The sequence below is a fragment of the Macaca mulatta genome, chromosome 7, assembly GCF_049350105.2.
Source record: "Macaca mulatta isolate MMU2019108-1 chromosome 7, T2T-MMU8v2.0, whole genome shotgun sequence".
NCBI classification, from domain to species: Eukaryota; Metazoa; Chordata; class Mammalia; order Primates; family Cercopithecidae; genus Macaca; species Macaca mulatta.
This window is the reverse complement of record NC_133412.1, coordinates 146,286,335-146,305,911: the sequence shown is the minus strand read 5'-3', so window position 1 is coordinate 146,305,911 and position 19,577 is coordinate 146,286,335. Positions and strand designations below refer to the sequence as shown.

The 19,577-nt window shown below is 41.7% G+C and overlaps 1 protein-coding gene across 3 annotated transcripts in view; it reads right to left on the bottom strand.

Annotated features, from left to right (window-relative positions):
- Positions 1-11,330: 11,330 nt before the first annotated feature.
- RBM25 (RNA binding motif protein 25) overlaps positions 11,331-19,577 on the bottom strand; it is a 69,790-nt gene continuing 61,543 nt past the window's right edge. For all 3 annotated transcript variants that reach the window (XM_077941336.1, XM_077941337.1, XM_015144046.3), the window contains 2 exons: positions 18,375-18,422; positions 11,331-12,987 (listed from right to left, as the gene is read on the bottom strand). In XM_077941336.1, coding sequence (XP_077797462.1) covers positions 12,895-12,987; positions 18,375-18,422 — 141 coding nt within the window. In that variant the 3' untranslated portion in view covers positions 11,331-12,894. The remainder of the gene's footprint in view (positions 12,988-18,374; positions 18,423-19,577) is intronic.

Sequence of the window (19,577 nt, the reverse complement as noted above, 5' to 3'; positions counted from 1 at the left end):
TCATGGCCCGTTTGGCAACAACCCTTAGACGCTTTACCACCCTAGACCCAGAAGGGCCAGAAGGCTGTCTTACTCTTTTTTTTTTTATTTATTTTTTTTGAGATGGAGTTTCACTCTTTTTGCCAGACTGGAGTGCAATGGCCCAATCTCGGCTCACCGCAACCTCCACCTCCCGGGTTCAAGCGATTCTCCTGCCTCAGCCTCCCGAGTAGCTAGGATTACAGGCATGCGCCACCACGCCTGGCTAATTTTGTATTTTTAGTAGAGACAGGGTTTCTCCATGTTGGTTAGGCTGGTCTTGAACTCCCGACCTGAGGTGATCTGCCTGTCTTGGCCTCCCAAAGTGCTGGGATTACAGGTGTGAGCCACCGCGTCCAGCCCTAAGGCCGTCTTATTCTCAATATGCATTTTATCTGCTCCCAACATTAAAGAAAACCTCCAAAAATTAGATTCCAACCCTCAAACCCCACAACAGGACTTAATTAACCTCGCCTTCAAGTTGTACAATAATAGAGAGGAGGCAGCCAAGTGACAACGCATCTCTGAGTTACAGCTACTTGCCTCTGCTGTAAGACAACCCACAACCACGTCTCCAACATACAAAAACTTCAGAACATCCAAGCCACAGCTCCTCGTGGACCTTGCTTCAAATGCCAAAAGCCTGGCCACTGGGCCTCGTAATGCCTGCAGCCTGGGATTGCTCCTAAGCCGTGCCCTGTCTGTGCGGGCCCCCAATGGAGGTCAGACTGTCGGACTCACATCGCCACTGCTCCTAAAGCTCCTGGAGCTCAAACCCAATGTTCCTTGGCCAACTCCTTCCCAGATCCCCTCAGCTTAGTGACTGAAGACTGATGCTGCCCCATCACCTCAGAAGCCTCCTGGACCATCACAGATGTTTTAGGTAACTCTTACAGTGGAGGTAAGTCCATCACCCTCTTAAACAATACGGAGGCTACCCACTCCACATTATTTTCTTTTCAAGGGCCTGTTTCCCTTGCCTCCATAACTGTTATGGGTATTGATGGCCTGGCTGCTAGACCCCTTAAAGCTCCCCAACTCTGATGCCAACTTGGACATTCTTTTTCGCACTCCTTTTTAGTTATCCCCACCTGCCCAGCTCCCTTATTAGGTTGAGACATTTTAACTAAATTATCTGCTTCCCTGACTATTCCTGGGCTACAGCAACACCTCATTGTCGCCCTTTTCCCCAGTTCAAAGCCTCCTTCACATCCTCCCCTTGTGTCTCCCTACCTTAATCCACAAGTATGGGATACCTCTGCTCCCTCCTCAGTGACCGGTCATGCACCCCTTACCATCCCATTAAAACCTAATCACCCTTACCCTGCTCAATGCCAATATGCCATCCCACAGCACGCTTTAACAAAGTTAAAGCCTGTTATCACTTGCCTGTTACAACATGGCCTCTTAAAGCCTACAAACTCTCCTTACAACTCTATCTTACCTGTCCAAAAACTGGACAAGTCTTACAGGCCAGTCCAAGATCTTCACCTTATCGACCAAATTGTCTTGCCTATCTACCCAATGGTGTCAAGCCCATATACTCTCCTATGCTCAATACCTCCCTCCACAACCCGTTATTCTGTTCTGGATCTCAAACATGCTTCCTTTTCTATTCCTTTACACCCTTCATCCCAGCCTCTTCTCGCTTTCACTTGCGTTGACCTTACACCCATTAGCCTCAGCAACTTATCTAGGCTGTACTACCACAAGGCTTCAAGGACAGCCCCCATTACTTCAGTCAAGCCCTTTCTCATGATTTACTTTCTTTCCGTCCATCTGCTTCTCACCTTATTCGATCCTTTGGCGACCTTCTACTTTATAGCCCCTCCTACAAATCTTCCCCATAGGACATCCTCCTGCTCCTCCAACATCTATTCTCAAAGGGATATCGTGTGTCCCCCTCCAAAGCCCAAATTTCTTCTTCATCCATTACCTACCTCGGCTTAATTCTTCATAAAAACACACGTGCTCTCCCTGCTAATTGTGTCCGGCTAATCTCCCAAACCCCAATCCCTTCTACAAAGCAACAACTCCTTTCCTTCCTAGGCATGGTTAGGTACTTTTGCCTTTGGATACCTGGTTTTGCCATCCTGACTAAACCATTATATAAACTCACAAAAGGAAACCTAGCTGACCCCATAGATCCTAAATCCTTTCCCCACTCCTCTTTCCATTCTTTTAAAACAGCCCTAGAAGCTGCTCCCACACTATATCTCCCTAACTCATCTCAACCCTTTTCATTATACACAGCTGAAGTACAGGGCTGTGTGGTCGGAATTCTTACACGAGAGCCAGGACAGCGCCCTGTAGCCTTTTTTGTCCAAACAACTTGACCTCACAATTCTGGGGTGGCCCTCATGTTTGTGCACAGTGGCAGCCGCCACTTTAATACCTCTGGAAGCCCTCAAAATCACAAGCTATGCTCCACTTACCCTCAACAGTTCTCACAACCTTCAAGCATTAATATCCTCCTCACACCTTTCACACTTACTGTCTGCCCCTTGACTCCTCCAGCTCTATTCACTCTTTATTGAAACTCCAACAGTAACTATTGACCATGGGCCTGATTTCAACCCAGCTTCTCACTTAGCACCCAACAGAAGTCCTGAACCACATCTTATACCCAGCCCGGTAAATAACAGTGAAAGATTGCTCATAGACACTCAGCGCTTTCTCATACACCATGAAAACCAAACCTCCCCCACTATGCATTTACACCATCAATCCCCATTACAACCTCTGATGGCTGCCACCCTAGCTGGATCCCTAGGACTCTGGGTACAAGACACCTCTTTTAGTACTCTTTCTCATCTTTTCACTTTGCATTTTCAGTTTTGCCTTGCACAAGGTCTCTTATTCCTCTGTGGCTCCTCTACCTCCATGTGTCTACCTGCTAATTGGACAGACACATGCACACTAGTTTTCCTTACTCCCAAAATTCAATTTGCAAACGGGACCAAACAGCTTCCTGTTCTCCTCATGACACCAACACTTCACTATTTTGTTTTTTCTTATTATTAATATAAAAAGACAGGAATAGGCCTCGACTTACTCATCGCTGAAAAAGGAAGACTGCATATTTCTAAATGAAGAATGTTGTTTTTACCTAAATCAATTTGGCCTGGTATGTGACAACATAAAAAAACTCAAGGATAGAGCCCAAAAACTCGCCAACCAAGCAAGTAATTACACTGAACCCCCTTGGACATTCCCTAACTGAATGTCCTAGGTCCTCTCAATTCTTAGTCCTTTAATCCCTTTTTTCTCCTGCTCTTATTTGGACCTTGTGTCTTTCGTTTAGTTTCTCAGTTCGTACAAAACCGCATCCAGGTCATCACCAATCATTCTATACGACAAATGCTCCTTCTAACAACCCCACAGTATCACCCCTTACCCCAAAATCTTTCTTCAGTTTAATCTCTCCCACTCTAGGTTCCCACACCACCCCAATCCCTCTCGAACCAGCCCTGAGAAACATTGCCCATTATCTCTCCATACCACTCCCAAAAATTTTTGCTGCCCCAACACTTCACCACTATTTTGTTTTGATTTTCTTATTAATATAAGACAGGAATGTCAGGCCTCCGAGCCCAAGCCGAGCCCAAGCCTGCGTGTATACATCCAGATGGCCTGAGGCAAATGAAGAACCACAAAAGAAGTGAAAATGGCTGGTTCCTGCCTTAACTGATGACATTACCTTGTAGCATTCCTTCTCCTGGATAGTAAGTCTCTGGGGCTCCCCACCAAGCACCTTGTGACCCCTGCCCCTGCCCGCAAAAGAACAACCCCCTTTAACTATAACTTTCCACTACCTACCCAAATCCTATAAAACTGCTCCACCCCTATCTCCCTTTGTTGACTCTTTTCCAACTCAGCCCACTTGCACCCAAGTGAAATAAACAGCCTTGTTGCTCACACAAAGCCTGTTGGTGGACTCTCTTCACATGGATGCGCGTGAAACCTACATCTTTAAAAATATTTTGTTACTCTTTTTAGAGACAAGATCTCACTGTCGCCCAGTCTGGAGGATGGTGGCACAATCAAAGCTCACTGCAGCAGCTTTGAGTTCCTTGCCTCCAGCGATCCTCCCACCTCAGCCTTCCAAGTAGCTAGGACTATAGGCACATGCCACCTTGCCTGGCTTTTTTTTTTTTTTTTGTAGACACAAGGTCCTGCTATGTTGCCCTGTTTACCTTCATCTTTTTATAAATATGAACACCCAGGGAAAAGCCAGCAAGACAGTGGGAAAAACAGACTACAGGAACAAGGAAAAGTAATATCCTAGACACCAAGTAAGAGTCCCAAGAAGACAGGAAATGTACATGGTGCTAAAAGACAAACTAAGGCATTGCCTCTATGAATCCTGAAAATTAGAGACAGGTCTCAGCTAATTTAGAAAGTTTATTTTGCCAAGGTTGAGGACACCTGCCCATGACACAGGCTCAGGAAGTCCTGATATGTGCCCAAGGTGGTCGGGGCACAGCTTAGTTTTATACATTCTAGGGAGACATGAGACATCAATCAACATATGTAAGAAGTACATTGGTTCAGTCTGGAAAAATGGGACAACTTGAAGCGAAGGCAGGAAGACTCCAAGCTGGGAGGGGGCGTCCAGGTCACAGGTAGGTGAGAGATGAATGTTGCATTCTGTTGAGTTTCTGATTAGCCTTTTGAAGGGAGGCAATCAGATACGCATCCATGTCAGTGAGCAGAGGGGTGACTCTGAATAGAATGGGAGGCAGGTTGGCCATAAGCAGTTCCCACCTAGACTTTTCCCTTTAGCTTAGTGATTTGGGGTCCCCAAGATTCAGTTTCCTTTTATACCTCTTACATGCCCAGTTTCTCACACAGGCTCTCACCAGCCATCAGAGGAATGGTGAAGTACAAACTGGAATAGGTGGAGTGAAATTCAAGAAATTTGGAGGGCATATATAAAATACTATTTCTGGAATCTTGATACTATAATGAAAGGAGATAGGATCTAAGATAAATTTTTTGTGTTGTTCCTCCATGTTACAGACCGGGGGAGAAATCAGATAAAAGAAATACCTGAGGCCGGGCGCGGTGGCTCAAGCCTGTAATCCCAGCACTTTGGGAGGCCGAGACGGGCGGATCACGAGGTCAGGAGATCGAGACCATCCTGGCTAACACGGTGAAACCCCGTCTCTACTAAAAATACAAAAAACTAGCCGGGCGAGGTGGCGGGCGCCTGTAGTCCCAGCTACTCCGGAGGCTGAGGCAGGAGAATGGCGTAAACCCGGGAGGCGGAGCTTGCAGTGAGCTGAGATCCGGCCACTGCACTCTAGCCCGGGATACAGAGCAAGACTCCGTCTCAAAAAAAAAAAAAAAAAGAAATACCTGAGCAACACTCAAGAAATTGTAGAATGTAGTTAGAAAACAGTGCCATGGGGGAGAGGGTCTTCTAAATTGGGATGCATGGAGTAGTACATTCACTTACGAAAACAGGGGTAAGGTGGATTCTGTCATAAACTGGAGAGAAGGTGCCTAATAATTGTTTAAAAAAAAAAAAAAGAAGCCGGGCACGGTGGCTCAAGCCTGTAATCCCAGCGCTTTGGGAGGCTGAGACGGGCGGATCACAAGGTCAGGAGATCGAGACCATCCTGGCTAACACGGTGAAACCCCGTCTCTACTAAAAAATACAAAAAACTAGCCGGGCGAGGTGGCGGGCGCCTGTGGTCCCAGCTACTCCGGAGGCTGAGGCAGGAGAATGGCGTAAACCCGGGAGGCGGAGCTTGCAGTGAGCTGAGATCCGGCCACTGCACTCCAGCCTGGGCGACAGAGCCAGACTCAGTCTCAAAAAAAAAAAAAAAAAAAAAAAAAAAAAAGAGAAAAGAAAGGATTATTTGCCGGGTGCGGTGGCTCACACCTGTAATCCCAGCACTTTGGGTGGCTGAGGCGGGCAGATCATGAAGTCAGGAGTTCGAGACCAGCCTAACATGGTAAAACCCTGCCTCTACTAAAAATACAAAAATTAGCCGGGCATAGTGGCGTGTGCCTGTAATCCCAGCTACTCAGGAGGCTGAGACAGGAGAATCGTTTGAACCCAGGAAGCGGAGGGTGCAGTGAGCTGAGATCTCATCATTGCACTCCAGCCATGGTGACAGAACGAGACTGTCTCAAAAAATACATCTATATATATATAAAAAAAAATTAGCTGGGCATGGTGGCATGCACCTGTAATCGCAGATACTTGGGAGGCTGAGACAGAATAATCACTTGAACCCGGGAGGCGGAGGTTGCAGTGAGCTGAGATCACGCCACTGCACTCCAGCCTGGGCGACAAAAGCAAAATTCCATCTAAAAAATACATAAATAAATAAATGAAAGAAAGAAAAGGATTATTTACCAGGTGAGGGGAAAATCAAATCACTTCTGATCATTCAGTATTTTTTCAATACCTACATAGGAATGAAGGTTGAAAAGAGCAAAAGCTGCAGTGTGTGAAAAGTAAATGACCAAATAACATTAAAGGTCCTAGACTCTGCAGTGATGCATTTCCATTTGCTTCAGAAGCGTTTGTAACTTAGGAAGAGGGACAGATAAGTGAATGATGAAATAAATGGTGGTAAAACCCAATAGTAAGTGGTAAAAGATGAAGCTGAAGGGCAGGGCATGAAAGAATTACTTGGGGAAGAGGGTTGTTAGACTAGAAAAGCTAGATCAGTCACTACTAAAGTCAGGACCTAGGCTATGGGAAAACAAAAACCAGCTCTTCACACTAATGATTCCAAAGGAATCTACCTCATTAACATTTTCACTTGAAAACAGTTTGCCTTAATTTATGCACAATGTCGCTGCCATGCTTCTTACACAGGAGGACAGAGGAATTGTTATGGGATTAAATATTGCCGTCAGGGCTTGGTGCATAGCCACATTTTATCTTATTAACTCTCATGTCATTTGAATTCTTTGCAAGTATGGGTTTCCTTAGATTGGAATCTGCTTAAAATCAGGGGCTGCCGTATCTTCCTCATCTTATTCTAGCCTTAAGTTCTGAATATGTGTTGGGATTCAATCAGGCTGGTGGGAAAAACATTAAAGATAGTTACAGACACAATTCTCGGAAGGCGGAGAAGTTTGCATAGCTTCCATAATAGATATGGTTGAAGGCAACCTGATCTTTCATTTGAAACAAATTAAAGTAGTAATAAAGGAAGGCAGTTTACCTAGTTTGTTTACTCATATGATCCTAAGACTAATCTTAGATGTACCTCTGGTGCTTAAGTGCTTTTCACTTGGGAAGTCCTTCTAATGGTGTTGACTCAAGCCTTTGTTAATTAGTCTTATTGAATAAATACAAGTCTCACTAGCTGACTGAGGCCTAGTTGCAACTGTTTACCCAACTCTCCAGGGAGTCTGTAAGCGGTGGGACACCCTCAGCTGGACTGGCAAAACAGAGTATCTGTGTGTCAGTGTATTTTATTCATCTGTCGTTGCAGGGTCAGGGTCTGTGGGCAGACCCCTACAGCTGGTGCCCCCTCTGAGGCACACTGCCGGAAATGTTTGTCACTGTTTTGTTAATTCTAAGTTCCTTCCTAACGAAGAACCTGGGCCTTCTAATTTAGAAACTTGCCTCAACAGTATATTGAACAAAATAAAACTTTGTTTTGGTACTTTTCTATCTACAGTAACAGTCAGATAAGTCTCTTCACCTGGGTACATTTACAAAACGGTAAATTGACAGGAAAAAAATTAACTTTCATGGTTTTGGATTCTACAATGTGAAATGCTCACTAGTTTTTCCTTTATCAAAAAAGCTTATGCCTGTAATCTCAGCAGTTTAGGAGGCTAAGGCTGAAGGATCACTTGAGGTTTGAAGTTGAGACCAGCCTAGACAACACACTTCATCTCCACACACACACACACACACACACACAATAGGCATGGTGGCATGCACCTGTAGTCCTAGCTACTCAAGTGGCTGGGACAGGAAGACCACTGAGCCCAGGAATTTGAGGCTGCAGTGAGAGCCATGATTGTGCCCCTACACTCCAGTTTTACAGGGAATCCTTGTCTCTAAACAAAAAGTTTATTTAAAAAATTTAATTACAATGGGCAAAATAGACTACGTGACCTCTAAGGCCCCTTCCACATTACTACTTCTACTGAGAATCTTCCTATTTCCCATTTCCTCTCAGTTAGCTCATCACATTTGATAATTCATACAGTATTTTGTATTTATGTCAATTGATGTTCCTGAACTCCTTGTGTAATTTTTTTTGCCACCATGAGATGACCAGCTACCAGAAATATATATATATTTTGAGATGGAGTTTCGCTCTTGCTGCTCATGCTGGAGTGCAGTGGCGCAATCTTGGCTCTCTGCAACCTCCACCTCCTGGGTTCAAGATGCTGTCTCAAAAAAAAAAAAAAAAAAAAAAAAAAAAGTAGACAGACTCAGGAGTGTCACATTTAATTCAAACATGGCTTGAAAAGAATTTTTATTTTTGTTTCTAGAAATTATTTTTCCTGGGTATTTTAGACTGCCTTTCTTTAATTTGGCCTTCATGACTCAAGTAATGAAATGCAAAGATTCTGTCAATTAAAAATGTAAGCATTCAAATGCAAATAAATTAACATAAATATTTCAGTATTTTACTATAATCACATTATAAAAAATCTATCAGTTTCTCCAAAAGTGTGAGTTCACTTCGGTCTGTAGTATGATTGTTACATTAGTAGCTCCTGGGTTTGGTATTATCTCCGTTTTCTTCTTGACAGCTAGACTGTTTCTTTGCCTGCTTGGGATTCCTTCTCATACCCTTTAATCTCCAGTGACAGTCATAAATGAATTCACCATCTTTTGTTGAGCAAAACTATTTCTCAATTTCATACTTAACAGAAGACTGAAATACAACCCAGAGAAGTTTGTAATCAATTTGACATAAAACCTCTCCGCAGTCTTTTGGGTATAAATTGGGGCCATCATAAAACTTGTTAAAGAATTGGGAAAATAAGCCTCATCTAAACATTGTATACCTGCTTATACTTATTTGCATTAAACTGATTCCATAAAAAAGGAGAAAAAAATGATAGTGTCTAGTTCAAATTGGCTCTCAAGCTAAATGTCTATCAGGTATTCATGCCAGATTAAAACCTGAAACAGCACTCTTCACAAAATAATCATTAGCTTACACTTACATAGTTCACAGGGAAGTGCTATAATAAGATTCAGAATAAGTAACAACATAAAGTTATCTACAGGAAAAATTTTCAGGGCTGCCTAGAAAAAAAGCCTAGAATATTAGGGTTTTCTCAGGCATAATTATGGAAGATTATGTTCATGAATATAATTATGTATATTTGCCTCAAAAAATGTTTTCCTCTTTAAAATCTACCTAAAGGAAAATTCAGCTGCATTTATGTAGTCTGTTAGGATAAAATAATATTGAATAGACACCTTAAAGTGCTAATCAAAATGTGGTCCTTGGATCAGCAGGCAATGACATTAGCTGGGAGCTGTCCAGGAATGCAAAGCCTGCGGCGCCACCCCACCTCTGCTACTTCAGTGTCTCTATTTCTACAAGCACTCCTCAGATGATTTGGGGTCACATTAAAGTTTAAGAAAAACAACTTCAAACTTACCTTTCTTCCTTGTAAACAGATGTACATACTTTATTTTGCTTTTAGGGACAAAGAAAAGTAGTATTCTAACTGCCAGATCAAGACTGGTTCTTAACATGTTCATGCTTTGGCCAGGCAAGGTAGCTCATGCCTGTAATCCCAGCACTTTGGGAGGCTGAGGCGGGTGGATCACCTGAGGTCAGGAGTTCGAGACCAGCCTGGCCGACAAGGTGAAATCCTGTCTCTACTAAAAATACAAAAAATTAGCTGGGCGTGGTGTTGGGCGCCTGTAATCCCAGCTACTCAGAAAACTGAAGCCGAGAATCTCCAGAACCTGGGAGGCGGAGGCTGCAGTGGGCCGAGCTCGTGCCATTGTACTCCATCCTGGGCAACAAAAGCACAACTCCCATATCACCAAAACAAAACAAAAAAACACACAAAAAAAACAAAAAACAAAAAAAACACCCTCCCTCCAACCAAAAAGAAAAAAACACCAAAAAAAGATTTTCATGCTCTTTATATAACAATTTGAAAGGGCAAAACGAATTCATACTGTATAAGGTTTTCAAACTAAAATTAATTCATGGGTTTATGGTAAAATTAACCCACAAAGTTCAAGCAACTTAATAGAAATTTCTGATGTGTATTTCCAGACACTAGAATATGCCTGTTTAATGGCTAATTCTTTATATATACAATTCTAAAAAACAAGCAACTCTGACAATCTAAAGACTTTTACTGAAGCTTGGTTACAAAACATGATTTAAACTGGCATTAAGCGATTAACAGTTTCTACCACATTTATTATAACAATTTTCACTCTGCTGCCGAAACTTTAATATACGAACTTGCACAAATTCATTTATTTAGTTGAGGTCCTGCCGCAAACCTCACTGGAGATGTTATGCAGTACACAGTACATCTCCCCAAAGGTTTCAGATTAAGAGATCTCCCTTGTTTTTAGAGTGGCCCTTTAAGATAAGTATAGTTGACAGAGCAGGAGAAGAAACCAAGCAAAGAAAATCAAATCTACCTGAATAAACCTTCATGTTAATAGTGGCTAAATAAAAACAACATAATATGATGCCTTAGAAACAGCAACTGTGCAGTACGTTAAGACAAGACAGATATGGCCAGGTGTGGTGGCTCAAGCCTGTAATCCCAGCACTTTGGGAGGCCGAGACGGGCAGATCACGAGGTCAGGAGATCGAGACCATCCTGGCTAACACAGTGAAACCCCGTCTCTACTAAAAAAATACAAAAAACTAGCCGGGCAAGGTGGTGGGCGCCTGTAGTCCCAGCTACATGGGAGGCTGAGGCAGGAGAATGGCGTAAACCCGGGAGGCGGAGCTTGCAGTGAGCTGAGATCTAGCCACTGCACTCCAGCCTGGGCGACAGAGCGAGACTCCGTCTCAACAACAACAAAAAAGAAAAACAAAAAGAAAAGACAGACACAATAAACTGCTCGAACAAGGTCTTAGGCTGGGGGTGTGTCTGAGAAAAGACTGAAAAATAAACGAAAATGGCAAAGGGCATCTTTTCTGAAATTTTCCGTCGAGAAACCAGAATTTAAAATAAAAAAGAGGCATTTCCATAGATGTATAGCAGATTCATCCAAAATAATGTAAATGGCTTCCTTGACCTTTAGATACCAATAGTCATAAAAATCAAGTCCATAAAAAATTCAGCCCATATTTTTAAGTTTTCTAGTATGCACCACACAATTACAACATGATGCCATTTATTTACATGATTCTGAAAGAACATGAGTCCCCAGGATCAAATATATACATTTTTAATATTTGAAATATTTACATAATGGAACCACATCAGGGTTCGAGGGTAAGAACAGTGTTTTCAAATGTCCTCTCGAGGTGTGTTTAAAAAAAAAAAAAAAAAATCCAGTAATCCAAAGCTCACATTATGCTTTTCTAACAGGCCAATCTTTACCTTTCTTTTAAATAAGTATTCAGATATGGGAACAGCTGCATCTAATTTGTGTGAAAAGCTGTTTAAAACTTGTTACATTTTCAGGTAATTTTACTCCCTGGTGAAATTCTGATCTACAACAAAGAAAGCCCCAGGAATTTCTCTCAGCACATCATCAGTATAGTTTTAAACACTAATGAGCCAAGGTAAAACAAGATATAAACCTTCTACAAGACAAAAATGAAAACAAAAAGTTAGTGGTTGGTAACTGCCTTGAATGATTTACCTTTATCCTTAAATAAGATGTAAACTTACAAATTGCCGAGCAGAATACCTATCATGTTTGTAAAACTCTCATTGTCTGTCAATTTGCCTAATTTTACTTCATTTTTTTGTTTTGTTTTAAAGGGGGTTTTCACTTATACTTTTGGTGTGATGAATTTTTTGTTAAATAAAGGGATATAATAGATTTCAACTAAGGACCAATTAGTGCAAAAATGCATTTAATACAACTCTCCAGTATTTTAGGATATGCCTCATTTCTGAGCAATAAAATTAAAGGGAAAAATCACTATGATCCACATTCCTTTAAAAGAGAAGCTGAAGCAGCCAGCTTATTAAAAAGAAAACCCCATCCAGTTAGCAGACTATTGCTCACGATACGAGAATACCATGCTCTGGGAAACTAATAACCTAATTATAACAGACATTTTAGGCTGGAACAGTATCATTTTTCCTTTACAATTCTATTCTTTAGTTAGGAAATGTTTTAAGGACCCCACCAAAGCAAATTAGGGAAAAGAAAGACTTTTACACATACATTCACAAACACATTCATACAGAAATACAGTAGGAATGGATTGTCTGCTAATTTTTGCATTCCAATTTTAAACTCCATGCCTTCACAAGGGCTTGCCATTTCTGATCAAAAGAGAGTGGGAGTGGTTAATAGTTTATGACTGGTGTTTTCAATTAAAATTGTTCATGTTGGTTCCTATACAGTACATTTCAATATTAAGTGCAATTCTGCAAAATAATTGGGGAGTTGTTTTAATATTTACAAGAAACAAATCAGCAGAACAAGATTATTATTAGATAGGCTGTGTACAGTAGCTGCGGCTTATAAAACATACCAGTAATTTGTACCTGGAGAGTATAAAGAGAACCAAGGATTCAGATGACTTTACAACCAAGGGAGTACACAGGGCAACAACAAATTAGAGGACCAAAAAATTCACATTTTCTACAATAAAAAAAAATTACAAATCTCACAATGTCTTCAAAGACAAAGAAAAATTCAAAGTCCTTAAAAGGGTGGCGAAGAAGAAACCTGAAATGGAACTCTTAATATAAAAAGTTTTACTTCACAAGACCAATTTTCTTGGCTTCTGTTTCATATATCAATAATCTCCACATTTTGACTATAAAAACTTCTGCTTCTTCATCAAGTACCTAAAGAGGAAACAAAACAGCAACACATGTAAGAGAAGCAATCATCAACATCTGCCAACAACAGTGACCAGTATAAAGTTTTTTATCCACTGACAATAAGCACTTATTACTTAAATGCTAGTTAAGATTGGTTTAGTGGTGGGGCACGGTGGCTCACACCTGTAATCCCAGCACTTTGGGACACTGAGGCGGGCAGGTAACAAGGTCAGGAGATTGAGACCATCCTGGCTAACACAGTGAAACCCCATCTCTACTAAAAATATAAAAACTTAGCCAGGCGTGGCAGCCTGTGCCTGTATTCCCAGCTGCTGGGGAGGCTGAGTCAGGAGAATGGCGTGAACCCGGGAGGTGGAGCTTGCAGTGAGCCAAGATCACGCCACTGCACTCCAGCCTAGGCGACAGAGCAAGACTCCATCTCAAAAAAAAAAAAAAAAAAAAAGTTTTAAGGTTGTTTTGAGGGGATAAATGAGATTCTGTATTGTTATTACATAGTTGTATATTTCGTTCTTCTTAAATTACTACGTTCTTTATAACACGTATTTGTTTTCCTTAGAAAGTAGTTTTACTTTCAGTAAAATGACTTAAAGAAAATTTGTCCAGTGTGAGAAATGTATTATTAATAAATAGTAAATGGGCCGGGCACAGTGGCTCACACCTGTAATCCCAGTACTTTGGGAGGCTGAGGCAGGCGGATCACCTGAGGTCAAGAGTTCAAGACCAGCCTGGCCAACATGGCAAAACCCCATCTCTCCTAAAAATACAAAAATTAGCTGGGTATGGTGGCAGGAACCTGTAATCCCAGCTACTTGGGAGGCTGAGGTAGGAGAATCGCTTGAACCTAGAAGGCGGAGGTTGCAGTGAGCCAAGATCATGTCATTGCACTCCAGCCTGGGCAACAAGAGCGAAACTCCTCGTCTCTAAATAAATAAATAGTAAATGTAAATTACCAACAACAAAAAAAATCATTCAAAATTCCATGGCTTACTAAACACAAACAGTACAATATTTTTGTGATCCCCCTTTTATTCTTTTATTTTACCTTTACAGATACTGCATTTATACACGTCTGACAAAACTACTTCCCAAGGAAACCACATGCTTTTCATAAAGAACATAGTAATTTAAAAAGAACTAAACAAATACACAATTACATAATAACAATACAGAATTTCATTTATCCCCCAAAACACAACCTCACAAACTTTTTTTTTTCCCCTGGAGACAGGATCTCTCTTGTCACCCAGCCTGGAGTACAGTGGCGTGATCATGGTGCACTGCAGCCTTGACCTCCCAGCCTAAAGTGATCCTCCCACCTCAGTCTCACCAGTAGCTGGGACTAGAGGTGTGCACCACTACTCCTGGCTACATTTTTGTGCTTTTTAAATAGAGACAGGGTCTCCCTGTGTTGCCCAGGCTGGTCTCAAACTCCTGGGCTCAAGCAATCTGCCCACCGTGGTCTTCCAAAGTGCTGGGATTACAGGTTTGAGCTGCTGTGCACAGCCCAACCGTGCCATCTTAACTAGCATTTATTGTGTACTCGACATTAAAGTGAACATTAAATGAGGATATAAGTAGTACAGTGTTCAGAATGCAGTAAACAGAATAAGCAAACACAATCATCATCACGGGGCACACATGACTACTAAGTAACAAGTCTTCCAGTGGTGGACAAGGAAATTGTCTTCCTCTCTACTTGTGAATTAGGGTCCTTGTGTCCCCATCACTATTCCTGCCATCATCCCATACACACATCTGGCCCTCTACATTATGGCTGCTGTGAGGTGAAATGGACTACTCTGCTCCCTTCTAAAGGGGGCAGCTATGACTGTGCTCCAGAAGTGTGGCCTAGAGTTGCCAGGTCTTCATAGAGGAGGCTTGTGGTAGGAATTTAGAGTACTCAATCTCTAGTCAGACTACATAGGTTCAAATTCTCTAGTCAGACTACATAGGTTCAAACTGCAGTGCTGCCTCTTACTCAGCGATAGGTCCTTGGTTGGGTTACTTAACCTGAGCCTCAGTTTCCTCACCTCTAAAGCGGAGGGGATGTAGCTACATACCATAGCAGTAGGTACTAAGTGGGAATTAAAAGAGATGGTATATAGTTAAGTGCTCTGAAAAGTGTCTGGTATGTAACAAGTACTTAATAAATACCTAGGAGAAGGCTGGGCACAGTGCCTCACGCCTCTAATCCCAGCACTTTGGGAGGCCTAGGTGGGCAGATCACCTGAGGTCAGGAGTTTGAGACCAGCCAGGCCAACATGGTGAAACCCATCTCTACAAAAATTACAAAATTTAGCCAGGCGTGGCTAAATTTTAGTCTCTACAAAAATACAAAAATTAGCCAGGCGTGGAGGTGGGCACCTGTAATCCCAACTACTTGGGAGGCTGAGGCAGGAGAACTGCTTGAACCCAAGAAGTGGAGGTTACAGTGAGCCAAGATCATGCCACTGCCACTCCATACAGCCTGAAAAACAGAGCAAGACTCTGTCTCAAACAAACAAAAGAAATTAAAAAAAAAAAAAGAAATTTGTCGCTTTCTCAATGATGGCAATTAATTAAAGAACTTTTGATCAGATTTCTATGAGCCAGATTTGACCTTCGTTTAAGAACTCTGTTGTAACACTAATCCACATCTGAGTCACACTTCAGGGAGATGTAGGCACAAAATGCAACCAAACTTCATTTAATTTACATAAAATGAAAAAGATACAATAGAAAGAAGTCAGACTTTTGTTCAGAGTAAAACAGTACTCAGGCTAAAAATTCAGTCTCCTCATTTATTCAAGAAATATTTACAAGGCCCCTGAGCTTTTTAGCGGAGCTGTTTGACAACACTAGCTCAACTGGTTTCCTCTCATTCTAATCAACAATGAGCCACAAAATCATAAACAGTGGTCTAAATACAATCCAAATATCAATGTATTACAACAGATCAAAAAATCTAAAATTAACACTGACATGTAATCTTTACTGTGATAGGAACTCTGCTGAGGCCAAACACTGGAACACTGTTTCATTTAAAACATGTCTTCACTCAGGCCTAACTAGGACACCCTCTATTCCAAGAAAAACAGGGCTGGAAGCTTCAGGAAAGTTCAGAATCCAGCCCTAAGGACTGAAATCTATTCACATTTCTCCTTTCCTCTGAGGCAATGAAGTTTTCACAAATGTTTTATCAGGTGTTCTAAACAACAGCTGCATCAAGCTAGCTAGGCAGCAGAATAACATTCTAAAACCAGAATGTTATCTGGCTTTAGACACCGTAAAATGCCTGGCCACAAAGCAGCTTGAACTCACAATTCTTCTTTTTGACTATAAACCCCACTATGTCCCTCCCTGACATCTTTGGTGGCAGTTCCAACTGCAAGTACTGCCAGTCATCTACCATTTCATATCATGTTTGATGATCCTTACTTACTCATCTTCCCATTGCTGCCTTCTCGCTCTGCCCTTTGGACTCCTGTTCTATTTTATACTACACACCAACAACTAAACTAGGGTTTTCCTCTTAACAGAAAACCTCCTCTGTCTCCTAAAGCCCTGGCACTTCTCGGGCAGTCTCTCACTCTCAATGTCAGTCTCCACAGGAATGACTGGTGGGTCTTCGCTGTTTCTTTCTTGGCAAAAAAAATAACAACTCCATGGACGTTCATGAGCTCTCACCACCTTATCCATTGCAAGAGCAGCTATCTGGCAAGTATCTTATCTTCCCCCCACTTAAATGAGTGCTCTGGCAACTATTTCCAGTATTTCTCTCCAATCTGACTCCCAATACCCAGGAATTTCCCACAATCATACTGTGCACCTTGCCATCGTCTGGACTGACCTACCACACAGACTTGAACTTTCTACACTCTTGACCATAACCTCTTCTTTCAGTTGTTTTATTACAATTCACCTTCCACAACTTCACTGGAACCACTAGTCCTTAATTCATTCAAACCACCAGCTCCATTCAGGTATTATTTTCTTCTCTTCCTAACTTGGAGATCATAGTTCATTCAATCTCTTGCTCAACCTTTACCATCAATTATCTTCTCCTTTCCTTGTCTCACAAAATCATTGTTAACTACATGCTACCACTGACTGTAATCCCAAATTAAATGCAACGAGGATTTGACATTCACTGTCAGTACAACAAGTGTTTGGATACCTGTCCAAAAACCAGCATATATATACAACCTTGTGGCCAAAAAGAAGGAAATAGTGTCCTTTACAGGGTCATGGATGGAACTGGAGGCCACTATCCTTAGCAAACTAACACAGGAACAGAAAACCAAATACAGCATGTTCTCACTTATAAGTGGGAGCTAAATGATGAGAAAACATGAACCAAGAGAGGGGAACAACACACAAGGTGGCCTATCGTAGGGTGGAGGGTGGCAGGAGGGAGAGGATCAGGAAAAATAACTAATGACTACTAGGCTTAATACCTGGGTGATGAAATAATCTGTTCAACAAACCCCCAGGCACAAGTTTACCTATATAACAAAACTGCACATGTATCCAACTTAAAAAACACACACACATACACACACACAACTACATGTCTCAGTTTCTGTGATAATCCCTGTGATGCTTAACCTAACTGCTATCAATGCCATCAGATGTTCTATCTCCTCTACCTCCATTATCGTTTCTACATATCTAATTCAAACAAGTACATCAAGGTTTCAGTATCTGTATATCTGTCTCTCTGCTACTACAGGTCATTTGTTCTACATTATGCTTCTAGCACATTGTGCTGGGCATAGGGAAAACATGAATGGAACTGGTGGAAAAGAATAAAGCCCTATTTATTTATTTAGAGATGGGGTCTCACTCTGTCACCAGGCTGGAGTGCAGTGGTGCAATCTCGGCTCACTGCAACCTCCACCTCACAGGTACAAGTGATTCTCCTGCCTCAGCCTCCCCGAGTAGCTGGGAATACAGGCGCACGCCACCATGCACAGCTAATTTTTGTATTTTTCATAGAGACAGGGTTTCACCATGTTGGTCAGGATGGTCTCGATCTTTTGACCTTGTGATTCACCCGCCTCAGTATCCCAAAGTACTGGGATCACAGGCATGAGCCACTGCACTCAGCCCCTCAAGTTTTAATTCAGGCCTAAAAAAGATTCTGGAACAAAGGCGGGAAGTGAATCAAATTCAAAAGTGAGTTTATATAGATGTTAATTAAAATATTAATAATAGTGCATTTCTGGCCAGGTGTAGTGGCTCATGTCTGTAATCTCAACACTCTGTGAGGCTGAGGCAGGAGGATCACTTGAGCCTAGGAATTCAAGACTACCCTGGGCAACATAGTGAGACCCCATCTATATTTTAAGACAAAAAAATAATTTTTTTTTTTAATTAAAAGAAATAAAAATAGTGAATTTCTAACTTACCATAGCAACATCATCTAAAATGCTCTGGGGTGAACTATGAGCCATAACCTAAAAGAGAAAAATAATTGTCATATTAAAAATAAATAAAAATTAACAATATAGTCAAGAAATTTTAAGGTATGAATCCTCAAATTCAGACAGGAGTTTCTTGTGACTAAGGAACCATTCTATAAATGTTTTAATTTTCAGAATATCATTCTTCAATGAAAGAGGCACCAAAACCTGGAATCTTAATCTCTATAGCTGTCTGTAGTCTAATTTTAAGTCAAATCTGACACAAGTTTTTTTTTTTTTTTTTTTTTTTTGAGACGGAATCCTGCTCTGTCACCCAGGCGCAGTGATGCTATCTCAGCTCACTGCAAGCTCCGCCTTCTGGGTTTATGCCATTCTCCTGCCTCAGCCTCCCAAGTAGCTGGGACTACAAGTGCCTGCCACCAAGCCCGGCTAATTTTTTGTATTTTTAGTAGAGATGGGGTTTCACCGTGTTAGCCAAGATGTTAGCCAGGATGGTCTCAATCTCCTGACCTCGTGATCCGCCTGCCTCAGCCTCCCGAAGTACTGGGATTACAGGCATGAGCCACCGCGCCCGGCCTTGACACAAGTTTTAATGCCACAATAATTACAAGTTAGAGAAGGCAGAGTAAATTTACTGTTCATATCAAAAGAGCACTGCTAGCAGAAAAATACCTTAGCTATACCTTTATAGAAATACGGTGTTTCTACTATGTTAACTGTTCTATTAAAGTTAAGACTATGTTTTCAGGAGACAATGGGAAGATATACCTTAGTGGTTAAGAGCATGGGTTTCAGAGGCTAGACTCAGTATACAACATAGCCAAGACACAACTTCTCCTTAAACCTCAATTTCTTCATGTATAAAATGGGTATAACATTCATGACAGACACATTCTAACAATGTTATGTTAAAAGAAGTTTGTTTTTTTTTTTTTGAGACAGAGCTTTACTCTTATCGCACAGGCTGGAGTGCAATGGCGCGATCACAGCTCACTTCAACCTCCGCCTCCCGGGTTCAAGTGATTCTCCTGCCTCAGCCTCCAGAGTAGCTGGGAATACAGGGGCCCACCATCATGCCCACCCTATTTTTGACTTTTTAGTAAAGACGGGGTTTTACCATGTCGGCCGGGCTGGTCTCGAACTTGTGACCACAAGTGTTCTGCCCCGTTGGCCTCCCAAAGTGCAGGA